At 40.5% G+C, this 24,965-nt stretch overlaps 1 protein-coding gene across 2 annotated transcripts in view; it reads right to left on the reverse strand.

Moving 5' to 3' along the window:
• Window positions 1-24,965, reverse strand: part of CCDC68 (coiled-coil domain containing 68) — a 57,474-nt gene that overhangs the window by 14,317 nt on the left and 18,192 nt on the right. For both annotated transcript variants that reach the window (XM_065932768.1, XM_065932767.1), the window contains 7 exons: window positions 24,530-24,658; window positions 22,853-22,939; window positions 20,907-21,047; window positions 19,539-19,664; window positions 17,623-17,751; window positions 11,055-11,137; window positions 1,271-1,376 (listed from right to left, as the gene is read on the reverse strand). In XM_065932768.1, coding sequence (XP_065788840.1) covers window positions 1,271-1,376; window positions 11,055-11,137; window positions 17,623-17,751; window positions 19,539-19,664; window positions 20,907-21,047; window positions 22,853-22,939; window positions 24,530-24,646 — 789 coding nt within the window. In that variant the 5' untranslated portion in view covers window positions 24,647-24,658. The remainder of the gene's footprint in view (window positions 1-1,270; window positions 1,377-11,054; window positions 11,138-17,622; window positions 17,752-19,538; window positions 19,665-20,906; window positions 21,048-22,852; window positions 22,940-24,529; window positions 24,659-24,965) is intronic.

A 24,965-nucleotide genomic window follows, 5' to 3' on the forward strand; every position in this document is an offset into this window, starting at 1 on the left:
GCCAGACAACGGAGAATAGTTCCTTAAGTCAGAAATTGTGCAGGTTTCTGTGGTCAAATAATGTTTATCAAATAAACAAAATTAAATCCTGAGCATTAGCAGACTCAGCAGGCTACAGAAAATAGCAGGACAAATTGGCACCTGGGGACAAGAAAGCACACAGCTGGCGCGATTAAACATTTTCATCTTTAGAAAACCTGTTTAAGCCAAGCTCAGCAGGATGCATCTAGGAAGCAACACGGGTGCTCGTCTGTGACTCAGCCCCATAACGCTTTCCTCCTGCAGAAGCAGAGGCCAGTGGACATGGTGGAAAGCCCCAGCCTGGTCTAGGGTGACTCCCTGCCACAGAGATCTGGTCAACCAGCCGCATATTAAGGTGAGCCCACTTTGCTTTGGAGGAACATCTGCTAAGAGGCAACATGGGGGTGATGGGGAGGTGGGGTGATGAAGTCCTGGATGAGGCCACAAGAGAGGAAGCATGTGGATTCCAAGGTCACCTCTGCCATTTAACTACTGTGGACCTCAGCCTTCTCATCTGTAAAATGGGATGCCCTTTCCATCCTCCCTGGCTCTCAAGTTGCCAGGACTCAACACTGGCCTTTTGGTGAGAGCTAGCCAACCAGGTACAAATGCTGCATTTGTGTTAGGAAGGCATTTGAGTTATTTGGAAGGACTCCATTTAGAGATGAATATTATATATTATATATTATATAGCAGACAGCAATGAAGGTCTGGTTTTAAGTCTAAAGCAAATTCCCAAATCAGATCAATTGACGTAAATTGAGCGTGCAATTCACCATCCACCTGGCTGCCATCACAATGACCTTTCACCTGCCAAGGTGTTCCCAGTGAAGAAGGGCCAGACCGCATCTTGGTGCTAACACACCCCCTGTGTAAATTAACCATTTTTCATGAGGTAATGAAAACAGATCATTTCTTCCCTAAGAAGGCTGAATCTCTTAAACTAAAAAAATCTTCTAAAGAACAGTGTACTTTACCTGGCTCAGAATACTGTAAAAAAAAAAAAAAACCACTGAAACCTCTAAAGGGTAAATGTAATTTCCCAAATACGTTCATTGAGAACATCACAGGTGTGGGCAAAGAGACAAAAGAGGACACTGAAAACAGAGCCATGTCGCTTGGGAATAACAAGGAAATGTCAGTGGGAAGAAGAATCTCAGCGCTTGCAGAGTCCAGACAAGGCGCGTGTATTTGGTCTTCTCGCTGTAAACATACCATCTGCCAGAGAAACACACTTGATTAACCTGACCTCCTGGATGACACTGCGCAGGTTCTGATGCTGGGAGTGAATCACAAACTGCAGGTGTGAGATCTGCTCCTGGAGGAGGGAAATCTCCTTCTGAAGATCCTGGCAACTGGAAATGCAAAGGAAAAAAGAAAGATTTGCTAATGCCTTATACAGCTCCTTTTACAGCTGTGCTACCTAGCTCTCCTCACACACTACTCTACCCCTGGGCAACGTGTGGGTAGGATGTCTTATGCCAAACAAGACACATGCAGACAAACTAAGCAGCCTCCGATTAGCTCAGACATGAACTTGAATGAGAAGATCGGTTCATGTCAAAAGCGCCTCTGTGGCCCCCTGTGACTTCCCTCCTTCCAGCAGGTAGTTGAGTCAAGCTGGACTGAGCCAGATGAAGCCCTTACATAACTAATCTGTCTCACCTACGGGAGCACCCAGAGACCCAGCAGCCATACCACACACATGGGATAGTAGGATTAGAACACGGGGCCAGGGATTTTCATATATATCAGAAACCAGTTATAATTATCCTTACCTTTAGAGCACTACAAGACTGTATGGCACACTTTCAGAGGTAAAGTGAATGTGCTTTTGGAAAATGAGTTTTTACAAAGTACTATTTTGTTTTAGCTTGTTAAGGTTTTACAATTAGGAGCCAAGATCCAATGCAATTGCAATTCTGACTTTTTATACTCTGCAAATATTACAAAGGTCATGGAAATTCATGTGACACTACAGAACTTGTTCTTATTTTTAAAAAAGAGTTTCCATTGTTTTACATCATGTACTAAAGCACTGCTTCTCAAACTTAATATGTATTGGAAGATCTTATTAAATTGTCAGGAATCTTATTAAATGCATACTCTGATCCAATAGGCTGGGGTAGGGCTCTAGGTGTTCCAATGATTTTGACAGTTCATGAGCCAGGCTTTGACTGCTCTAAGTAGGACAATACTAAACACTACGATTCTCTCAATAATGTTTAATATATAATAAAGTTGCTTAAAACCAAGTAGCTTTCACGCAACTTGAAATATTTAAGACAATCTTAATTTCCCCCTTGTTCAGTCTTGTTTAAGAGAGCTTTAAAAAGAATTTGTTTTACTGTAGAAAAAATTGCTATAGAAAAAAACTATACTAATGTTTGCACAAGTAAAATGATGTATAAAGATAGTCATCATTATTTATCCTATGTAATGAAATAATTTCTACTATAAAGTGCTGTACAATTACATACCATGTATATGTCATAAAATATACATAAAATATAGTTCATTATTGTCCACAACATTAAAAATGGAAACAATCTAAATGTTCATCTACAGAAGACTGATAAAACTAATTATGCTATAACTACACCACTTTTATTTTACATTTACATATATACAGCAGAGATAGACCAACAATTTATATCAAAGATGATGCTATAGAATATTATTTTTTTTAAAAAGATGGTATTTTCAACAAATGATATTGTGATAAGTGGATACTCACAGGAAAAAAAGAAAAAGGAGATTAATCCTAACCTCACCTCATCAGAAAGTGAAGAAGAACTAAAGAGCCTCTTGATGAAAGTTAAAGAGGAGAGTGAAAAAGTTGGTTTAAAGCTCAACATTCAGAAAACTAAGATCATGGCATCTGGTCCCATCACTTAATGGCAAATAGATGGAGAAACGGTGGAAACAGTGGCTGACTTTATTTTTCTGGGCTCCAAAATCACTGCAGATGGTGATTTCAGCCATGAAATTAAAAGATGCTTGCTCATTGGAAGGAAAGTTATGACCAACCGAGACAGCATATTAAAAAACAGAGACATTATTTTGTCAACAAAGGTCCGTCTAGTCAAGGCTATGGTTTTTCCAGTAGTCACGTACAGATGTGAGAGTTGGACTATAAAGAAACCCTGAGCACAGAAGAATTGATGCTTTTGAACTATGGTGTTGGAGAAGACTCTTGAGAGTCCCTTGGACTGCAAGGAGATCCAACCAGTCCATCCTAAAGGAGATCAGTCCTGGGTGTTCACTGGAAGGGCTGATGCTGAAGCTGAAACTCCAGTACTTTGGCCACCTGATGCAAAGAGTTTACTCATTGGAAAAGACCCTGATGCTGGCAGGGATTGGGGGCAGGAGGAGAAGGGGAGACAGAGGATGAGGTGGCTGGATGGCATCACCGACTCGATGGACATGAGTTTGAGCAAGCCCTGGGAGCTGGTGATGGACAGGGAGGCCTGGCGTGTTGCAATTCATGGGGTTGCAAAGAGTCAGACACGACTGAGCGACTGAAATGAACACCTCATCAAAAAAATAATTCTATGTAAGATAAAACTGGGGACCCAAAAAAATTTCAGAAGATAATATAGAAGAGTATTTTAATGAACTTGGAATAGAGAAAGATTGTTAAAATCTTGGATTGGGAAAAAAGTTCATTTGGGTTTTTCCATATGAACTTTTTGGCCAACCCAATAGGACTCAGAACAGTATTAACTGCAAAGGGAAAGACTAATAAGTTTGACTAGACAAGAACTTAAAACTACTGATCAGCAAATGAAAGTTAATCAGATAGCCTCAGAATCTCAGTAACAGAAATGACTAATAAAGGCACTGTATCCAGAATATATAACGAGCATCTATAAATCAAGGGCATGGGAACTCAGCAGAAAAATTAGAAAGTGACTTGAAGCACTTCACAAAAAAGATGAGTTGTGGATACATGGATCAAAGAGGCACAGAAGGCAAACAGAATTCTGGCCGATAGTTGGTTCTCTTCTCTCTTCAGAGAGAAGAGAAAGAAAGAGAAAAGAAAAGAGGGAAAGAGCAGTCAGACTCAGGACTTTCCTGGGGGGTAATGAGAAAGAACTTGGAAAATCTGCACAGCCAGGCTAGCTTTAAAAATTCATAAAATATGAAAATATTGTATATTAGTAAAGGTAAGTATTCAAAATGGTCTGATATTGTCTTATGATGACCCAGAACTTAAGGACCAAATGTGAAAAGTGTTTAGAAGGATGGGGATAGGTAGATATGCTCCCCAAAATATAAAACTCGGGAAATTTCCCTGTGTATTTCACAAGGATATTACTATCAAGCTCATCATAGATAAATAAAAATCAAAAATAGGTCTTAAGATGGAAGAAAAGTGTTTCTGGAAGCACTCTTGAAAGTGTAGGGCTTTCAGAATTATCTGCGCTATACGCTAGAACAGTGATTAAAGGACGTTACAAAAAAAAAAAAAAATCCCTTAAGCTTATTCAATAAACATAAAACCCAGTCATCCATTTAAGGTCTTTAAATGTGAGAATATACTAAATAAGCCACCATTTGAGCTCCCTTTAATCACTGTTATTTATCTTTCAGTTGAAGCGCTCAGTCTTAATATTAAGATGTATTAAAGCAAAATATCAAGAAGAAATCTAACACAGACCAGGAAAGGAGGACAAATGTCTGTATCCAGGATTTATGCTGCCTCCCAATGACTCAATATAAATACAAACTCAGTGTTGAAATTAAAATAAAACTGGAAAACTTCCCACTTCCAGGAAGATTCAGAAGATGTAGTTTTTCCCCACTCTTCCCAGTAAGTACAACCCCAAACCTGAACATTATATATAAACAAAAGCAAGAAGAAAGATGAGGCTTCCCAGGTGGCTCAGTGGTAAAGAATCTGCCTGCAATGCAGGGGCCACAGTTCGATTCCTGGGTCAGGAAGATCCCCTAGAGGAGGGAATGACAACCCACTGCAGTATTCTTGCTGGGAGAATCCCATGGACAGAGCCTAGTGGGCTACAGTCCATGGAGTTGCAAACAGCCAGACACAACTGAGCACATATGTACGTAAGAAAGATGGAGAGAAAAGGGAAGACTGGTTCAGGACCCTGGGATCCAGGGAACAACATTAAGGATGAGTTCTTGGGATTTTATTTTTGAACATCCCAGGCTTGGAGCTGAGAAAGTCCACAGCCTGGGAATGGCAATGGCAGCAGACTAAAAAGCCCCAATTAAAAGAGAGGAAAATCTTGGCTCTATCCTGATGAAAAAGGGAACTGAGGATGCTCTCTCAGTTTACCGTGGAGAGAGGGTGAACAGAGTACCATTTCTGGTCTTCTTTATGATAGATTCCTTACTGTGCAAGAAAGGAAGTTAACCCTCTCTTTAACTTGCAGAAACATGAAAACAAACAGTTTTATCTTCCGTAACATGGGATGACCACATAATAAGTAAGAGGTGAGAAGCAAATCCGAAATCTCTCTGTTGGCTAATGTCTGCCAAAGATTTGGTCAAAGGAAATTGAGGTCATGGAGGACTGTCTCTCTGTCCAATTGTCAGGATACTTTAAAATCTATTTAGGGGTTAACTTCCACCATCCGAGGTAGCATTATTAAACTTTTCCATTTGTCTTCTGCTGCTCGCTGTGAGTATGGCTTTGATCGAATTATTCTCTGACATCATGCTCTCCTTTTTAAAAGCATCTTGTGAGGTACAGCTTCTGTGTTTACTCTAAGGATTCAGTTGAACACATTGTTCATGGTGCTTTCCAAAAGCAAATCCTAGAAACTGTTCTCTTTTCTCTTATAGACATATTTTTTAAAAAAGAGACTTCTCCCAAAGAACTGGTTGGTTTTAGTCACATGTACAGGGTGAGTCACAAAACGAATCACAGTTTCCTCATTGGGTTGGCTGCTAGAAAATTTAAACTTAAGTCAATGGACCACTGTGAGAAGGTGTATAGCGCTTTTCCTGGTACACATTTTGTGGACTAACCTCATTATATCCTGCTCTTGTATCTCCCTGATTTCCTCATCTAATTTACTTCCAGTTAAACGATTGTTATGTTATGTAGTTTTTGTACACAATCTTACATTTCTTAGAATTCAGGGGACATAAATATCTAATTACAAAGAGTATGAAGAGCATGATAGTGGCCACATTTACATAGTCTCAGAAGATAGCACTTTTAAATTTTCATAAAGCACGTAAAAGTCCGTCTAGTCAAAGCTATGGTTTTTCCAGTGGTCCATGTAAGGATGTGAGAGTTGGACTATAATGAAAGCTGAGCACTGAAGAATTGATGTTTTTGAACCGTATTGTTGGAGAAGACTGTTGAGAGTCCCTCGGACTGCAAGGAGATCAAACCAGTACATCCTAAAGGAAATCAGTCCTGAATATTCATTGGAAGGACTGATGTTGAAGCTGAAACTCCAATACTTTTGTCCACCTGATGCAAAGAACTGACTCATTAGAAAAGACCGTGATGCTGGGAAAGATTGAGGGCAGGAGGAGAAGGGGATGACAGAGGATGAGATGGTTGGATGGCATCACTGACTCAATGGACATGAGTTTGAGCAAGCCCTGGGAGTTGGTGATGGACAGGGAGGCCTGGCGTGCTGTAGTCCAGGGAGTTTGCAAAGAGTTGGACACAACTGAGTGACTGAACTGAAAGCACACTTATTACCAGGGGTTAACACATTATGATATTTGGAGGAATGAAACTTCCAGAGGACATATAAAGGGCTAGGTGCTGAGATGCAAGCAGAATGCAGGGAAAGTGGCAACTGAAATTACGTTGCCTCTATCAAGATGCTGCTGCTTCTAGGCACCTGCCACATATTCAAACACTGGGAACATTAATAATCCAACACGGAATTCCCACTAGAGAGAGAAGATAGTGAGATCAGTGGCATCCTGGAGCTTCTTTGAAACTGAAAGAATCACACTAGAATCTACAGGGACTCAGGTTTCCTGTTGTTTAGGATCTGATGTTTCTTCGGACCTTTATGGAGGCCATCACAAAACGAGAGTCCTCAATAGAAGAGAGGATCACAGCCAGAAGAACAGGAGAGGCCAGGTCCTTACCTTTCCCAGGCCAGACCACAGTAAAAGAATAAGCTAAAGCGTGGGTATAGCTCTGCTCACATTTCAACCAAACTCAGAAATTTCCATTTCTATTGCTGGTCAAAATCTTCCCCATTGTCATTTTCAGTGGTGGCGCTCAGTAGGGCAGGGAGGCTTAAAAGAACCCTCAAAACTACTGTTAGTAACAAAAGTATGCTTTAACACTCAACCCCAGGACTTCCCTGGTGGTCCAGGGGTTAAGACTCTGCCTTGCAAGGCATGGGATGTGTATTCGATCCCTGGTCTGGAAACTAAGATCCCACATGCATCTAACCAAGCCTGTGTGCCCCAGTGAAAGGCCCAGATGACACAGCGAAGATTCTGGGTGCTGCCACCAAGACCCGATGCAGCCAAGTAAATAAATCGTTTAAAAAATATGTAACCAAAAATAAATAAATAAATAAATAATTAAAAAAATAAAAAATAAGTAACCACATCTTCAAGATACCCTGTTTCCTCCTGTAAGGAACGTGCCATCCCTGAGCAGCTTCTGTAGATACGGAGAAGCCAACACACTCCTTATCTTAAGTCCCAATGTGTTTCCCTGAAGCATAACTCTAAAATGGGTCTGTGTGTTTGTCTGAGATGTCACAGGGCAGAGAGAGAAGTTGGAAAACTCCCTTCTGCTCACAGCCACACAGACTCAGGAAACCAGTCTGAGAGAAGGTCTCTGGAGTCTCCTGAGAAAGTCAGTTCTCCTCTATGGAAGGAGCCACAGGGTTTCCTCTTGCCATACCAGAGCCTAACTCCCAGCCCTACAAGTTCTGGAAGGTGGAGTAATCTTGATACATCAAGCAACCAATTGGAAGCTGTTTACTTCTGGAAGGAAAATGGAAAGATCAAATTAAATAAGGTACCTGAGGTTACTTTAAAAACTGAAAGGCGCATCCACGTGTCAATTAGTACTGACAGTAGTAGAAATATGGAGTGAACCTTGTTTTTAAGATGCTTCTGCCAAATCTTTTAACTCTTGTTAAAAGTAATTGTGAGGATTAGTTTACTATAATGATATATACATATCCACATAAGGCTGAGCACTGAAGAATTGATGCTTTTGAATTGCACTGCTGGAGAAGACTCTTGAGAGTCCCTTGGACTGCAAGGAGATCAAACCAGTCCATCCTAAGGGAAATCAGTTCTGAATATTCATTGGGAGGACTGATGCTGAAGTTGAAGCTTCAGTACTTTGGCCACCTGATGAGGAGAGCTGATTCATTGGAAAAGACCCTGATGCTGGAAAGACTGAAGGCAGGAGGAGAAGGTGGCAACAGAGGATGAGATGGTTGGATGGCATCATTAAGTCAATGCACATGAATTTGAGCAAACTCCGGGAGATAGTGAAGGACAGGGAAGTCTGGTGTGTAGCAACCCATGGGGTTGCAAAGAGTCAGACACGACTTCTTTCTTTTATGCAAGAAAAAGCCTTTTCTTATGAATTATAAAAGTTTAAAAGTTATCATCCTCCGAGATGCTTTCTAACATTAGAAATGCCAAGTTCCAATATATTAGGTCTTTTATATCTTTATCAAAATGATAGAATGACGCTCACTGCAATTCAAGAAAATCATGGCACCTATCTAACTCACTATCTATGTTTAAGGGAAATTAAATCACCCAAGCCACCAAATCAAATTTGGTGATTTGATTAAAGCACCAAATCGCCCACAGCTGCTTCCCTGCCCCCTAGGGAAGCAGGCCTAGGCTATTCCTTGAAAAAGATTGGGAGGGGGCGTCTGCCACAGGCTACTGGTTGGATGTTCCTGTAGGTGTTGGTCAGCATGCTCAATCTGACCAAAACAGGAAGTAGTATTAGGCCAATCAGAATCTTTCCTCTGGAATTTGAAAGGAAGAGATGGTGAGAAAAGGTAAGGAATCATCCAAGAAGAACAAAGAACAACAAAAGAGTGAAACTGCATAAATACACATTGCTAAGCAGGGTCAACAAAATAACCTGATTTTTCAAATCACATTAGGTGCTAAAGGGTGGTCCTCCTGTCTTCCCATGAGAACATCTTCCTTACAGCCATATCTATCCAGTCTTAATCTTGAACAGAAATCCTTGATGCTAGCTTAACCAAGTCTGTTGCTTTAACCAAAAGAATCTGACTCATACTGATTCCATTTTCTTGTCACTTAGCAAAGTGAATACCTCCACATACAGCTCGAAGTAACAAGTAAAACAAATATTTGTGATACCTACAATTTATGAAAACTGCACAAGCCAGGATGTTCAATACCTTTCTGGAAACACAAAACATCCATTTCCCTCAAGATATTTTTAAAACGTCAAGAGTTTTTTGAGAGTTCTTTATCATGACAGCTCATATATAATAGAACTGAAAGAACAGATCAGTTTGGTTTTTAAAATGGTTACATTTTTGGCTCAAACACTAACAAAACCTCTATTATCCATAAAAAAAAAAAAAACTATTTTTAAAGAAAAAATGGAAGGCACATTGTACCACCTGTAGTTTCACTGCATGGAAAAGCTCTCTTTAGAAAAAAAGAGGTAAGCCAAAAATTTACTTAGAGTTAAATTATGAGTAAATACAAGTAATTTCAAAGATTTATGGGTATTTTCCATAGTATTTTCTTCCTTATCTACAGAGATGTGTGTAGGCTCTTGTGTTGTGCTTATTCGTGTTCGACTCTTTGCAACCCCACGGGCTGTAGCCCACCAGGCTCCTCTGTCCATGGGTTTCCCAGGCAAGAGTACTGGAGTGAGTTGACATTTCCTCCTCTGGGGGATCTTCCCAACCCAGGGACTGAACCCACATCTCTTGCGTCTTCTGCACTGGCAGGCAGTCTTTACCACCGCACCACCCAGGAAGACCTACCTATAAGTTAGGGATGTGCAGTGCTACAAAGCTTAGCAATCCACCTTCTGGGGCTATATGCTTGTTCGCAGGCATTCAGGGAAATTGATATTAGTGGTATCCCAGTGTGTTTCAAACATGTAGGTACAGGGTCAGTCCAAAATTGTCAGAGTCAGTCCAGTTCTGGACTTTGGCTTCTGTGGTCCAATGAAGAGAAAGAGATAACAGGGAAACAAAAGGAAATAGGAAAAAAATAGTCAAAGGACCAAGATAAACTGATGTTTGAGTGTAAGTTATTAAATGACAAAAAGAATGTGCACACTTTGAGATTCATAATAGTGCCCAGTGCAATAGTTCTAGATGGATGAACTATGATCTTGAAACAGATTGAACTTTGAATGTTATATCAGAATATATAATGATTGTGGAAGGTTAAGAATTAAAAGAAAAGAAAGGAAATGAAAAGAAAAGGTTCAGGAAATTTCATATAATACCATTCATTCTATCATATTTTGGAGGATTTTTCAAATAGCAGCCAAGCAGTCAAGTCACTTGATATCCATAAACCCGTAAATCCACCCCCACCCCTAGCACACCGAGGACCAGCACACCAAATGAATATTTGAAAGTAAGCCCCAAGAACTAAGGATGCTTTTCACAGTAGTTTCTTCATTCTCTATAAAGTTGGGAGCATGACAAAGCCATCTTACAATTGCACTTGTGGGCTAGCTAATTTAATGCCAGCTGAAGCAGAGATCCATTAACCAAATCAGAAGATCAGGTGAAGGGAGACCTCAACAGCAACTGGTTCAGCACCAGGGGAGAGGACAGGCTCATTCACTCTTCAGAAGGATTAACGGCCCCCTCCTCACACACACTTCCGTCTCCCTGTACCCGCAGTGACCTCTGCTTCCTTCCTGATCCCCCGGTAGCTAGAAAGGGACGCATGGCAGTTAATGCAAAGAAATCCTTCCTCACGCACTCTCAGGCTTCCTTTCTCTTGTGGAATAGGAGCCTTCTATCTGCTCAGTGGACCAGAGGAGAGAAAATACACCAGGAAATGCTTTTACTGGTAGATTTGCAAACCTTTTAGCATTTGTAGCGCTGGATTTGAGATGCAGCAGCTTGTTTTCCAAAGACAGCTTTTTTTCTAGCAGTGTTCTCTTTTCCTAGGAGATAATAAGACACAATTTTTGCTTATTTCTTGTCCTCGGTGTGTGTGTGTGTATGTGTTTCGCAAGGCATTCTTGCAAACTGTTCACTAAAGATGCTTCTTGTAATACCAGAAGTACATTTTGAACTCGAGTTAATTTCATACGGAGCTGTTACAGTCCACCCCAGTGGCCCAGGCAGGCATTCTCCTGTATGGTTTCAGCTCAGTACAGTTCAGTCGCTCAGTCACGTCCAGCTCTTTGTGACCCCATGGACTGCAGCACGCCAGGCCTCCCCGTCCATCTCCAGCTCCCGGAGCTTGCTCAGACTCATGTGCATTGAGTCCGTGATGCCATCCAACCATCTCATCCTCTGTCGTCCCTTTACAAGTAGCTGCATGACAGGTCAAGACTAGGTGTCTTCACCGCCCTCCATTGTCTGGAGACCTTGGCTCCCTCCCTAGCCCACTTCTCGGTCAAACTTCTCTTGTGTCTCTCCATCCCACCCCAGACGCTAACTGCTCATCTCTCTCTAGGCACTGATTCTCCCATCATTCCACCTGCTTCTCCTACATTAGTCTCAGTTATTGGAATCCAAGGACACTGTCCTGCTGGTCTCAATACCCAGCTCTCACATGGCAACTGTCAGAAGGTACAAAAGTAGTAAATGTATTTTTAGTGAAGGCGCAAAGCCACAAGTGATAGAGTCACTTCCTAATTAGGATGGAACAGAAATTTTGACATTTTGAAAGGATACCTAAACAAATGTCTTAATGTCATTATTAAACCAAACTCTTTCCATCCGAGAGGAAAACAGACACACCCAAGAAAATCAAAGCTGTCGTGATTGTACTCTTTTTTATATTTGATGGAAATAGATGTTTTGACACTATTTGCAATGCTGGTTAAAATCATACCTTCTGCAGAATTTGTAAACTACAAGATAGTGACATTGTAGCAAAAATATCAGAATGTCTTTGGACAAGGACTGACCTGGTTTTGAAACCTGGTGACTATAATTTTTGCCAAGGCTTTAACCTCTCTAGCTCTTATCACTGTTAAGAAAAATTAACCAAAACTTATGGTTCAACATAACATGATTTTAATATCATATTGGGTCATTGTTTAATAACCAGACCCAAGGAATTTTTTTAATTCTTTTGGAGAATTTCTTTGTGTTTGACTTTATTATTTATTATTTGATTAGAACCCTGATTTTGTGAAGTTGCATGTTAATTTGTGGGGTTTTGCCTGGTAGAAAAGTAATCCCAAAGGTTATGGTTTCTTGCCTTAAAGAATATTAACTACTTTTGTATCTAACCCAGTAATCCTATCCTATGTTCTTTTTTTCAAAATGCGTGTAAATAGTCAATTTCAAAAGAAAAAAAAAATTTATTTAAATCAGCTTTACCATCTTACTGGTTCATTCATTACTTAAGGAGTTGAATAAAACATCTGACATGTATTCATTCTATCTGAGTCATTTTTTTTACTTTTTGAACATCCCTAAAATGAGACTAATACTACCTACATTGTTGGGATGATTGGGATGTATGTGAAAGGTCCACATGCTTTTCTGGAACATATTAGAACCTCAATATATAATAATTTGAAGATACCAAGTATGTCATATCTTATGTGTGCTGTTATTTTTAAAATTTATACCAGCTTTTTCAAAATTTTCTGTGGCATTCTAGTTTTATATACATATACATGTATATTATTCTGGTGTAGTCCTAGTTGATCTGAGGGAACAAGATACTCTGAAAGTTTATTATGATATTTGGATCACCAAAGAAACATATCACTTATAATATTTTGAATTTATAGGGATAAAAATGGTGTTTTAACAAATGTTCTTCCTAATGGACTTACTCTCCATTAATGGATCTTTATAACAAGGGTTTAAGGAGACCAGACATCTAGACAAGCAAATATTCTACCTCGGTCAAGGCTCCAGTATTTAGCTTGAAATTTTTTAAAAATTATTATTTTATATTTGAGTATAGTTGATTTACAATGTTGTGTTAGTTTCAGGTGTAAAGTGGTTCAGTTATACATACATCCATTCTTTTTCACATTCTTTTCGTGGGTAGGTTATTGCAGAATATTGAGCAGAATTCCCTGTGCTGGACAGTAGGTCCTTGAAGCTTGGACTCTAATGTTTCCTCTTTGACAACAGGGAGGATCACATTCCCCCAGTTAGCACTTTCACTTTTCAGGAACAGTATTTCTGGACAGGAAAGCATCCACAGCGCCACCCAGTGGACAAACCACACCTCTGAAGAGCTCGCGTTCCCTCACCCTATTTACTGAAGACGGCTTCCCTGATAGCTCAGCTGGTAAGAATCCACCTGCAGTGCAGGAGACCCCGGTTCGATTCCTGGGTCAGGAAGATCCCCTGGAGAAGGGATAGGCTACCCACTCCAGTATTCTTGGGCTTCCCTTGTGGCTCAGCGGGTAAAGAATCTGCCTGCAATGTGGGAGGCCTGGGTTCCATCCCTGGGCTGGGAAGATCCCCTGGAGAAGGGAAAGGCTGCCCGCTCTACTCTGGCCTGGAGAATTCCATGGACTGTATATATATATCACAAAGAGTCGGACACGGCTGAGCGACTTTCACTTCACCACTTCATTTATTGATCAAGGTGAAGTGGACACCAATTTAAATCATTGCCATATGTTAACATCTAAATGATTCCGGAATCACGGATATCCTTTTTATCCCACATCAGAGAAGCTGGGGGCCTAACAGAAAGGGTTGCAAACTGCTAACTGGTGGACTGTGAAATAGTTCATTGTTCACACGGTCCTCGTTTATAAAATGATGATGAGGAATTAACTGGTCTCCAAAGCGCCTCTGAGCTCTAAAATTCTAATAGAGCTAAATCAATGACACTGGAAACCAAATACTACGCCACAGTAGTGCACGCTAGCCAAAGGAACATATGCCATGTTAAAATGCTCTTATTGGGCGCTTTTGCTGGCTTATCACTGTGTTTATGGAATTCGTTCTCACTGCATTCCTGATTAAAGTGGGACAGATGGTGAAGGTTTTAAGTAATGTGTTCATTACCAGACCTCATGCCACTAATGGCTATTTACTGGGGCAGCGGCTTGTGCAAGTGAGTACAAGATGAATCCTTCTCCTGGGGCGTGCTCACCACCAGGCAGTATTTATTTATCAACCTTTGCTGGGGATGTTCATTTTTAATTTTCATTTCTTTTTGAACGCATGTCTTTTTCTTATTAATACTAACAAATTAAGAGTAACCCTTCCTCATTCTGATACACACTCCCCTCCTGAGAAAGCCTTCATCACAGCCTGTATTGCTCAGTACCTCTGAGAAATACCAAACTCTACCAAACTTTGCTTCTTGTATTTGTTTGATCATTTTACAAATATAATGTATCCTTAAACTAAGCATGTTAAAAAACATTCTTTCACATTTTCTTTCTACTGCATCCCCATCTACCTCCACCTCCCAGAGATCCCCAAAGACTCTGCTTTAGGAAGTCACTGAACTAGAATGTTCTGGAAGGTTCCTGCATGGCCGTCCTGAACCTTAGGCATCCTGTCCACCTACTGTGTCACAAAGCTCCTCGAGAGAGCTCTCCATTAAGGGTCAAAATCAAGACGAATGCCAGGCCGTCACTTCTCCAAATGTCTGCCAGTATCTAAGCTGCTTAACCTTATTCTGGGGTCCATCCCCCTGCTTTCAGTAGGATCTCAGCTTCCCTGAGGACCCCTGTGAGAATGAGTGAAAGGGGGGCTGGGAAGTTCCTGGAGTCTCACACGACCCAGATACATTATATTGCAATCTCCACAAAGAGATGGTATCCAGTCCACTCCAAATACATATCTAGCCCCTAGCTCTGCCTGGTACATGGTAGGAGCTCAAATATTTGTTGAATATATAGTGCAGTGAATATACCCCAGAATTCTGAGATGACCTCACATCCAGGGCAGATTTCCTTGGGTTTCCAGAAGACAGAAATCACATTCCATTATTTTTTGTTAATTTTCAGGGACTGACAGCTGGCCACTAAACATGACCCAGTGTTACTGGGTTTGAGGTGATTGCAAACCTAAATTCAAATGTCAAGCTGGTTAATCAAGTAGTTTAATTAAGCAACTCTATTTGAATTGAGGAAAGGAATTGTCTTCCCTTCCTCAATGCAAATGTTCCTTGCACTATCTTAGTCTGCCAAACAATTTTGTTGTTGTTTAGTCGCTAAGTCATGTCCAACTCTTTGTGACCCCATGGATTATAGCCTGCAGGCTCCTCTGTCGATGGGATTTTATTAGAGGACGAATAATCTTTTTAAAAAAGCTTTTTATTTTGTATTGGACTACAGCCAGTTAGCAATGTGATAGTTTCGGGTGGACTGTAAAGAGATTCAGCCATATATATATATATATATATATATATATATATATATATATATACATACACATGTATCCGTTCTCCCCAAACTCCCCTCCCATCCAGGCTGCCACATAACACTGAGCAGAGTTCCTTAGGCTTTTCAGTAGGTCCTTGTTAGTTATTCATTTTAAATGTATAGCAGTGTGTATAAGTCAGTCCCAAAGTCCCTAATTACCCCTTCCCCGTCCTCTCCCCATCCTGGAACCATAAGTTCATTTTTTAAGTCTATGATTCTGTTTCTGTTTTGTGAATAAGTTCACTTGCATCATTTCTTTTCAGGTTCTGCGTATAAGGATGCCGTATGTTACTTCTCCTTCTCTGTCTGACTTACTTCACTCATTATGATGATCTCTAGGCCCATCCATGTTGCTCTAAATGGTTTATTTCATTCTTTTTAATGTCTGGGTGATACTCCATTGTATATATGTACCATATCTTCTTTATCTATTTGCAGGATAAATATTCTAGCACTGCAAAGTATTCATCCAAACGTTCCAGTTTGTCCAAAACATCTAACTTATAAACAGTTACATGTGGGCAAATCAGCTACTTGAGGACATTCCAGCCCTGGGATTTTGGCTAAAGTAAAACACTGAACATCGCCCACAGTGCAACACAAATGTAGCTGCAGATTAGATTCAGTTAAGTTTAGGCTTCTAAACTAGGTCCTTATAGGACCTTCATTAAGATCACAAACTCAGCCAAACTCACAGATATAAATTAAATTCTTAGGAAATATGTAAAAAATTGATCAAACTTTTTTCTTAGGCAAATATCCTGAATTTTGAAATGTGATGCTTTGGAAGTGACATTTCTAGGAAAGGGAAAGTCACTCAGTCATGTCCGACTTTGGAACCCCATGGACTGTAGCCCGCCAGGCTCCTCTGTCCATGGGATTCTCCAGGCAAGAATACTAGAGTGGGTAGCTTCTTCCCCACTCTTCCCCCCTTCTCCAGGGGATCTTCCCGACCCAGGGATTGAGCCCAGGTCTCCTGTATTGCAGGTGGATTCTTTACCAAGCCCCCAGGGAAGCCCTAACATTTCTAAAGTAGCCTCAATTCAAGCAGATTCATAAAACAAAATAAGGCTGAGAAGAGTGGAGGCAAATTGGGAAATTCATATAATAAATATAAAAACGTATTGAGAAGAGGGCAGCAGAGGATGAGATGGTTAGATAGCACCATCATCAATGGACATGAATCTGCAAATTCCAGGAGAGCGTGAAGGACAGAGACTCAGTGGGCATGAATTTGAGTAAACTTTGGGATGAAGGACAGAGGAGCCTGGCACGCTGCAGTCCGTGGGGTCAGAGTCCCGACTGGACAACGACAACAGCATTGGGCAATATTTACTAGAAGTTAAAAAAGTCTGTATTCTTATCTACTCTAACTCAAAGATGCCAACTGTCTATTGGTTCATTATTAAAAAATATTCCATGGCTTGTCTGAATTCTGAATTCTGAGGCATGCCAAATGAAATGCATGTGCTCACTTTTTGTGTGTATTTGGGGGGCCAGCTACTTAAAGGAGTGCTGCATAAAACTTTTAATAATTTTTGTTCTATTAGCATTCTTCCCTGAATTGTCTCTTTTGAAAGTTACAATTTCCATAGAATGTCTTTTCTTATTTGTGAACTATGTCTGTCCTATCCCAGCCACAGGTTTTTACAAACCTAAAGGGAACACGGTTGGCCAGAAATAAACCCTCTATCGACTAGTACATAGTGCTTACGACTGCAGGGATTCACTACACTATTACTAGTAGTAGATGGACTTTGCGATCTTTTCCCTTATTTCTATTCCTGGCCTCACCTAGTTCCCCTTTCTCAGCCATACATTTACTAGGGGAAAAAAGTGACAGATAATATGACTGCAGTGTTTGTAGAAAGGTAAATCAGTAACTACAACACACATCATATTAAATGTGTAAGGCAAGAAACGAACATTACTGAGCACATTCTAAGATCTTCAGCTACAAAGAGTACTTTCACTTCATGCTACTTACTTTCATATTATTTTCACTCATTCTCATCCTAACCATGTCACGAAGAAGCGCCTTTAATTCTCCAAGGGCCTACCTTTTCCATTCTCTGTATAAGATTCTCCAACTCTGTGATCTGATTATGTTTTTCTTCAAGCTTCTCAGCCATTTGATCCAGATTTTCAACATGTTGTTTCAATTTTTGTTCTTTTTCAAGTTTGTCAACCTTTGGTTAGAAAAGCAGTTGTCAGACTATTGTTTTAACTAAACTTATACAGATATTATCTCTTGCTGTAATTTATATATCTATATATAAATTAATAATTTACACATGTTTAGAATTACTTCTGTGAATTCAGCCTTCCTTTAAATTAAACCTGGCAGACTACAACAACACTAAGTCAATGGAGAATTAATAGTACATAAATATTATTTCTAGAAGTTGATATTTGTTACTAAAAAGCATCCTCTCTGAAAGAGGGACAGAAAGAAAAGACAATGATTTTTAAAAAGCAACACTTTTGAATTTTTCTCAACAAAACTTCCATAGAACAAAACCAAGATCTTATGTATTCAAGTAAAAAATGTTCTATTTTTAATCAGAAATTGTCATAAAAGCAGAATATTTATCTCCACGGTGTCAGGGGGTTATCTCTGAGCCACTGAGCCTAGGACTTATACTAAAAGTCTTTAGAAGACAGGCCCTAGGCCACATGTGGGAGTGTTCCAACTGACTTACAACTGACATGAGTGCACACATCTGCTTCTGTATTTAATAGGACTTGAGATTTTTCCATGTAAAAAAAAAAGGAGTGTCTGATTTCCCTCGAACACAATAGGTGTGCATTCCTGCCCCGGAAGTCCAGGCTGGGCAGAGTCCCTTTTGCAGGGACACGGGCTTTTCCGTCCACCTGCTCACTCGTTCACTTAGGTACTCCACCTGCACCCTGCATGCCTACGAGTCTGTGACCGTCACCCCCAGAGCCAGAAGCCTGAGGGCGTGTCACCTAGGCAGTGGGGTTCCTACCATGCTCCCCGGGGCCTTCCTAGGGCCGGAGCTGGCAGAGACTCAGACACCCCACCCAAGCCTGAATGAGCTTTCCTGTTTTGAGTTTTGACAAACACACACACACATTTCCCCTCTTCCCCAGTCCTGGATACATTCTCCAGATACAGTTTTATTGGTCTTAGGATACACCGTTCAGGTTTAAAAACAAACAAATGTGTATGTGTATGATATACAGATATTCATATAATATTATAAGATTTTAATGTATATATGCATATGTTAAAATACAGAAATATAAAATATAATTTAATATGAAATATATATGTACATATATACATTCTTTTGTTTCCTCTGAAGAATCTTTCCAGGACCAAAACAATTTTGAACCTATTTATCAAGCCCAACTTTTTCATTAAAAAAAAATTTTTTTTAATATTTATTTTTTTAACTAGTTAATTAATTTGGTTGCGCCAGGTCTTAGATGTGACACGCAAGATCTTTGGCGGTGGCACGTGGACTCAGTTGCATGTGAGTACGTGGGATCCAGTTCCCTGACCAGGGATCGAACCTGGGCCCCTGTATTGGAAGTGCAGTCTTAGCCACTGGACCCCCGGGGAAGTCCCCCAACTTTTTCATTTTAGAGTCAAGTCCAGAGAGACAGAATGACTCAAATGGGGTCCCCTAGTTAGCCAAAGGCAGAACCAGAAGAGAAGCCACTGGCCGTGTCATGGGGCCAGTCCTGATTTCTAGGCTGACTGGCATGGCCTCTCTCCCGCTGGCATTCTGCAGGGCTCTGGGCAAGGGGGGGGAACAGAGCAGCTTGGTAACATCCAGGTACCAAGTACCAGGGCTGGGGGGAGGCCAGGGCAGAAGACGGGCACACTGCCCTTCCCGGGGCCTGCCTAGTCATGTGGCCACTGCTTGTTTCACATCTAACTCCTCCCTAAAAGGGAGACTCGGACAACGTGGGGGTTAGTTCAGTCGGCAAGCTGCTAGCTCAGTACCTGGAGGGAGCTCCTACTGTCCTCATGCTTTTTTCTAACTTCTTCAGACTGGGTTTGATAGTTTTCCAATAATCTCTGGGCCACATTTCTCAGAGCCGCTGCTCCTGCTTCTCTGGAGGCTTCGAGCTAGAAAGAAAAGGTCACTGTGCGTGCTTTGACATGAACAATAAGAAGGGTTACAGACAGGGCAATTTGAGGGGCAACCAAAAACACAGTCTGCAACCACACCATTTGCACCTTCATAGACAATGGCTAGGAGGAAAGATGCTGTTACCTGGGAAGAAGAAAACATAAAACGAGAAGGCCCTATTTACTGGGGCTGTCATGAAGGTGATTAGCACTGGGCAGCCGAGCAAGAGCCAAGACCAACACCCTGCATTAAAGACCACACCCTGTAAACTCTTCCCTGGCGCCACATTGGCTTATACACAAATTTGCAAGCGTTTTATCATCAGTGGCCATGACAGTACTAAAAATGTATTTCCTGAAATAGAAGCTGGACAAGATTGAAGTACTAGGGGCAATAAAGATAAAGTATCATGAATCTTTCAAGGATTTCACCTAAGAAATAATCAAGGATGGCTACAAAGATTTACCTACTCAATCACTGTAAGACTGTGTACATGCTAAGTTGCTTCAGCCGTGTCCGACTCTTTGCGACCCTGTGGACTGTAGCCTATTAGGCTCTTCTGTCCATGGGATTCTCCAGGCAAGAACACTACAGTGGATTGCCATGCCCTCCTTCAGGGGATCGAATCCCGACCCAGGGATCGAACCTATGTTTCTTACATCTCCTGCATTGGCAGGTGGGTTCTTTACCAGTAGCACCATTTGGTAAGCCCCATAAAACTGTATGTAAAATAAGTCAAAAAAAAAAAAAGGAAACTATAAGGCACCAACAATAGACTAGCTAAACAAAACAATGAGACATTTGACTATGAGTGCTCTAATTTATATGCAATTATTAATTTAATTATTGTATATGTAAAGACTTTGAAATTTTATTGCAGAAAAAACACTTAACATGAGACTTGCCCCATTAACAGATTTTTAAGTGTGCAATACAGTATTAACTATAAGCACAATATTGTGCCGTGAATCTCTAGAATTCACTCGTCTTGTCCATCTTGAAACTATACCCACTGAACTTGTGTAAAATCGTTTTAATAATAAAAATTATCTTCAAAATAAAACAGTGAGATTTACTTTTTATCAAGTGTAAAACTGCTTTGCTAAGTTTGTGAGCACATTGTGTGGACTTATGGAGGTATGTGGATGTCTATCTGCTTTCACAGAAGCAGGATGAATCTATCTTATTGGCTCAAAGGCTCAAAGTACAAAATGAGAACTTCCTCCTACGGGTCATACCTTGATTTTCAACACTTCATTCTCTTTGTTCATTTCTAAGAGCTTCAGGTCTTTCCCTTTTATCCTTTCCATGAGCAGATCCAAACTGCCACAAGAGGAATCCATGGCAGAGTCAGAGCCATTTTGAAAGTTTCCACAGCGCTGAAATGAACAAACAAGAAAATCACACACCTGACTTTTCTTTCACTCTACTAACTTTGATAACAATAATTATCGCTCAGTATTACTTCGGTCAGTGGAGTAGGAAATGGCAACCCACCCCAGTATTCTTGCCTGGAAAATCCCATGGGCAGAGTCGTCTGGAGGGCTACTGCCCATGGGGTCACAGAGAGTCAGATGCCTCTGGGCACAGCACATTACATGTATCAAGGAAGATTCAGGTCGACACAAATAAATCTTTTGACTCTAAGATATCAATGAGACATTCTAGATGAATCCGCTGGCCTCTATATTTGCATAAATTTGAATAGATTCTTATATTGAAAGGAAAGAAGTACATCTTTCACGCCTTTTACATTCTTTACAGTTTCACATACACTATTAAGACCTTTGAGGAGATAGATGGTATCCACAAAGCCAGCTGGCTTGTTTTTTTATATCTCTGTTGTTTGCTGACCTTCTGTGGTTTGAGATGCCCGAGGCAGACCCATTGGAAACACAGTTCATCTACATCCCCAAGAAGCTATTCCTATTAAGAATAGCTGCAACAACCTCCCCATTGTAATGGCTGATACTGGAGTGGGTTCCATTTCTTCCTCTGGGGGATCTTCCCGACCCAAGGATTGAACTGGCCTCTCTTGGGTCTCCTGCATTGGCTGGCAGATTCTTTACCACTGACCTAAGAAGCCCCAGGGGTTGATAACCAGCCCTCCTCACTTTCTGAAACCTGTTTTTGCTCATCGTCAATGACTCCATTCTCTCCCACCTTTCCTCTTTATTCACTAGTTTAACTTTTCCTCTCCTGTGATGATTTCTCCTCAGCTTCTTCTTCCCAGTATCTAAATATTGGAGATCTCAGGACTCCGTGCTTAGGTTTTCTCTCATTTCTATCCATACTCATGTGTTCGGTCATTTCCTCCAGTTTCAGAACTTTAAATACCATTCTTACTCCCCAAATCTCTACCCCATAGTCTGAGCCTTCTAGCACAGACCTCTGCCCTTAACTCCATACTCAGCTATGCAACCATCCATGAGAACCTTCACTTGGAAGTCTACAAAGCAACGCAGCATAGTCAGAACTGAATGTTTGACCTTCCCTGTCATTCACAACAGTAATCATTTTGCCAGTTTTAGAGGGCTTAAGAAAATAATTGGGGCTAGTTGTGGTAGTTTGGGAGATAAGGATGATAAAGACTATGCTTATGCATCATCATATGGTACTTTCTAGTATTTTCTGTGGCCATTCTACAGAGCAGATGACACTGTCATTCACGAGGTACCTGTGGTTCAGGTGAGGCTTAGCCTGGCATAACTCAGACAAGGGTGAGTGCAGAGTGCTTAAAATTATGACTAAAAGGCTGGTCATGGGGGAGGGAGTGCATTTAAATTTTATCGACTGTCTGATCACTCAGGCTAATGGCTCCAAATGGGTGTCAACTGGTGTGACCCAGGCGAATCTGAAAGTCTGTACCTTTGTCTATCACTGTAACATGTTGCTTCCACTCATCCTGACTGGGCCAACGTCTTCCCATACACTTTAGATGAGTAAGTCAAGTTTAAAATATTCAAGTAAGATCTGGCCACTTCAGTCTGATCCTACTAATGATATCTGTGGTTAAATATTTCATACATATGCTCATTAACATCTTTAGATACCAACAAAAGATTTAATACTTGACATAAAAAGAACAATTTAATAATATCAAAAATTATTTAAATGAAGTCTATATGGCTTTATGTTCACTTACTGAAGGAATAAAAGTGGAACATTTTGATAAATTCATTACCTTTGCATCTAGATTGTCATTTGTACTGCTATGTCTTACTTCATCTCTAAATATTTGGTTTCGGATCTTTTCCAGAGTAGTTCGAATCTAAAAGAAAAAAAATATATTTTTTTCAAAGGCATTAATCCCCAAAACTTTCTTTTTCTATACCAGTTACAGCGTACTGAATTTATCTGAAAGTAGTAGAGTCGGACACAACTGAAGTGACTTAGCGGCAGCAGCAGCAATAGTACATATATACCGATATCATATTTAAACAACTGCCATCAACTTAACTTACACTTATGCTAATATTGTTTAGATTGCAGAAAATAAGCATTTTTGTCTTTAAAACTGTTCCTTAGGCAAACCTAAAATATAACCCAAATGAATGTTATACCACAAAGTAATTGCTATTTAGTAATTAGTGTTTAAAACTATTTAGTTCTATTTTTTTATATAGCAATTTCCTACTAATTTGCTATTTGGTAATAACTATAAAACAATTACTATTGGTAATCACTACAAAATAATTACTATTCAGTAATTACTACAAAATAATTACTATCCAATAATTACTACAAAATAATTACTATCTAGTAATTACTAGAGAATAACTACTATTTAGCAATTACTAGGGAATAATTACTCAGAGGAGATGGTATAAATTTATGCATGAAATATAAGCTTCATGTCTTGGTGATCTATGGAACTGCAAGACACTCAAAGATGAATTGCTTGACCTGAATAAGTTACAAACTAGCTATGTCCAAATTCTTCCATCTGTTCTAATTTTATGAGAATACATACTTTTGTCAGCCATTATCACTGGATTCTGGTTAAGATTTCACATTTTTAATCATGTGCAACATGTAGTCATTGGCGATAGTTACTCTGAACTGCTTAAGAAGGTGTTCCTTGTTAGGTAAGGAGAGACAGGAACTTAGCAGGAAAGGTAAGCATCTAGTTGGCCACAAAGTCTCCATACTTATGAAAGAACTAAGAAATGACATGACACAGTAGGATAGGACTTCCTTGGTGGTGCATTGGATAAGAATCCAGCTGCCAAAGCAGGGGACACGGGTTTGATCCCTGATCCAGGAAGATGCCACATTCCGCAGAGCAGCTAAGTCCATGCTCCACCGCTACCGAGCCTGAGCTCTAGAGCCCACGGGCCACAACCACTGAGCCCACGGGCCACAACCACTGAGCCCACAACCCTGCAGACCCAGTGCCCCAGGGCCTGTGCTCCGCAACCGAAGAAGCCAACACAAGGAGAAGCCCGCACACCACAGCGGAGAGCAGCGCCCACTTGCCCCGCATCTAGGGAAAGTCCACGCGCAGCAATGGAGACCCAGAGCAGCCAAAACAACCAACAACCACAACGACGAAAACCCCAGGAGGGTGCAGGGGTGCAGCAGCGGACAACTTTAGCGCTGACAGGTGCTCCAAATCCTCGGTCCTTTACTCAGTTTTATTCCAAGTGAAGAACAGAGGCTCATACCCTCAGGAGAAATGGTTACACACGCAAGAGAAATGCACCTAAGTTTGCATGTCAGCTTTTAAGGCTGTCCTTTGCCAAACTAGGCTTGTTCTTCCTCACACATTCTAGGGAGGGAGAAACAAAGCCCGCTAATTTGCAGCAGACTTTATTGTAAAACTCATGTCGTGCTAACATGATCTCCAGCGCTCACATACCTTTCTCACGTATTCGGTTTCTTCAATAATGTGAGCAGATGGGGACTCGTACAAGGCAGAAGCATCTTCCGTCTTCCCCCTCTGCGGAACTGTCTCGGTCACTGTTACTGCTGTCATTGTGACGTCCAGCTTTAGGAAAACATAAATCAGTTGGACAAAACTAATTCCTTTGATGTTATAATTATGTGGTTGTAAACTGAATGGAGTTCTGTATTGGCACTGTAATCAAATACATTAATACTAGAAAATATTATAAATTATTGAAATCTGCATGTCTCTAAGAGCCAGGAATTAACTTAATATTAAAACACCACCAGTTGAAACAATCATTGATTAGAAATTTAAAAATTAAACTGAGATGGAAAAATATGGGATTTTCCATTTTATTCGATATTAATTAGACTATAACACCTCAAGAGTAGAGACTATGCCTTAT

The sequence above is a fragment of the Muntiacus reevesi genome, chromosome 4 (assembly GCF_963930625.1).
Source record: "Muntiacus reevesi chromosome 4, mMunRee1.1, whole genome shotgun sequence".
In the NCBI taxonomy this organism is placed as follows: Eukaryota; Metazoa; Chordata; class Mammalia; order Artiodactyla; family Cervidae; genus Muntiacus; species Muntiacus reevesi.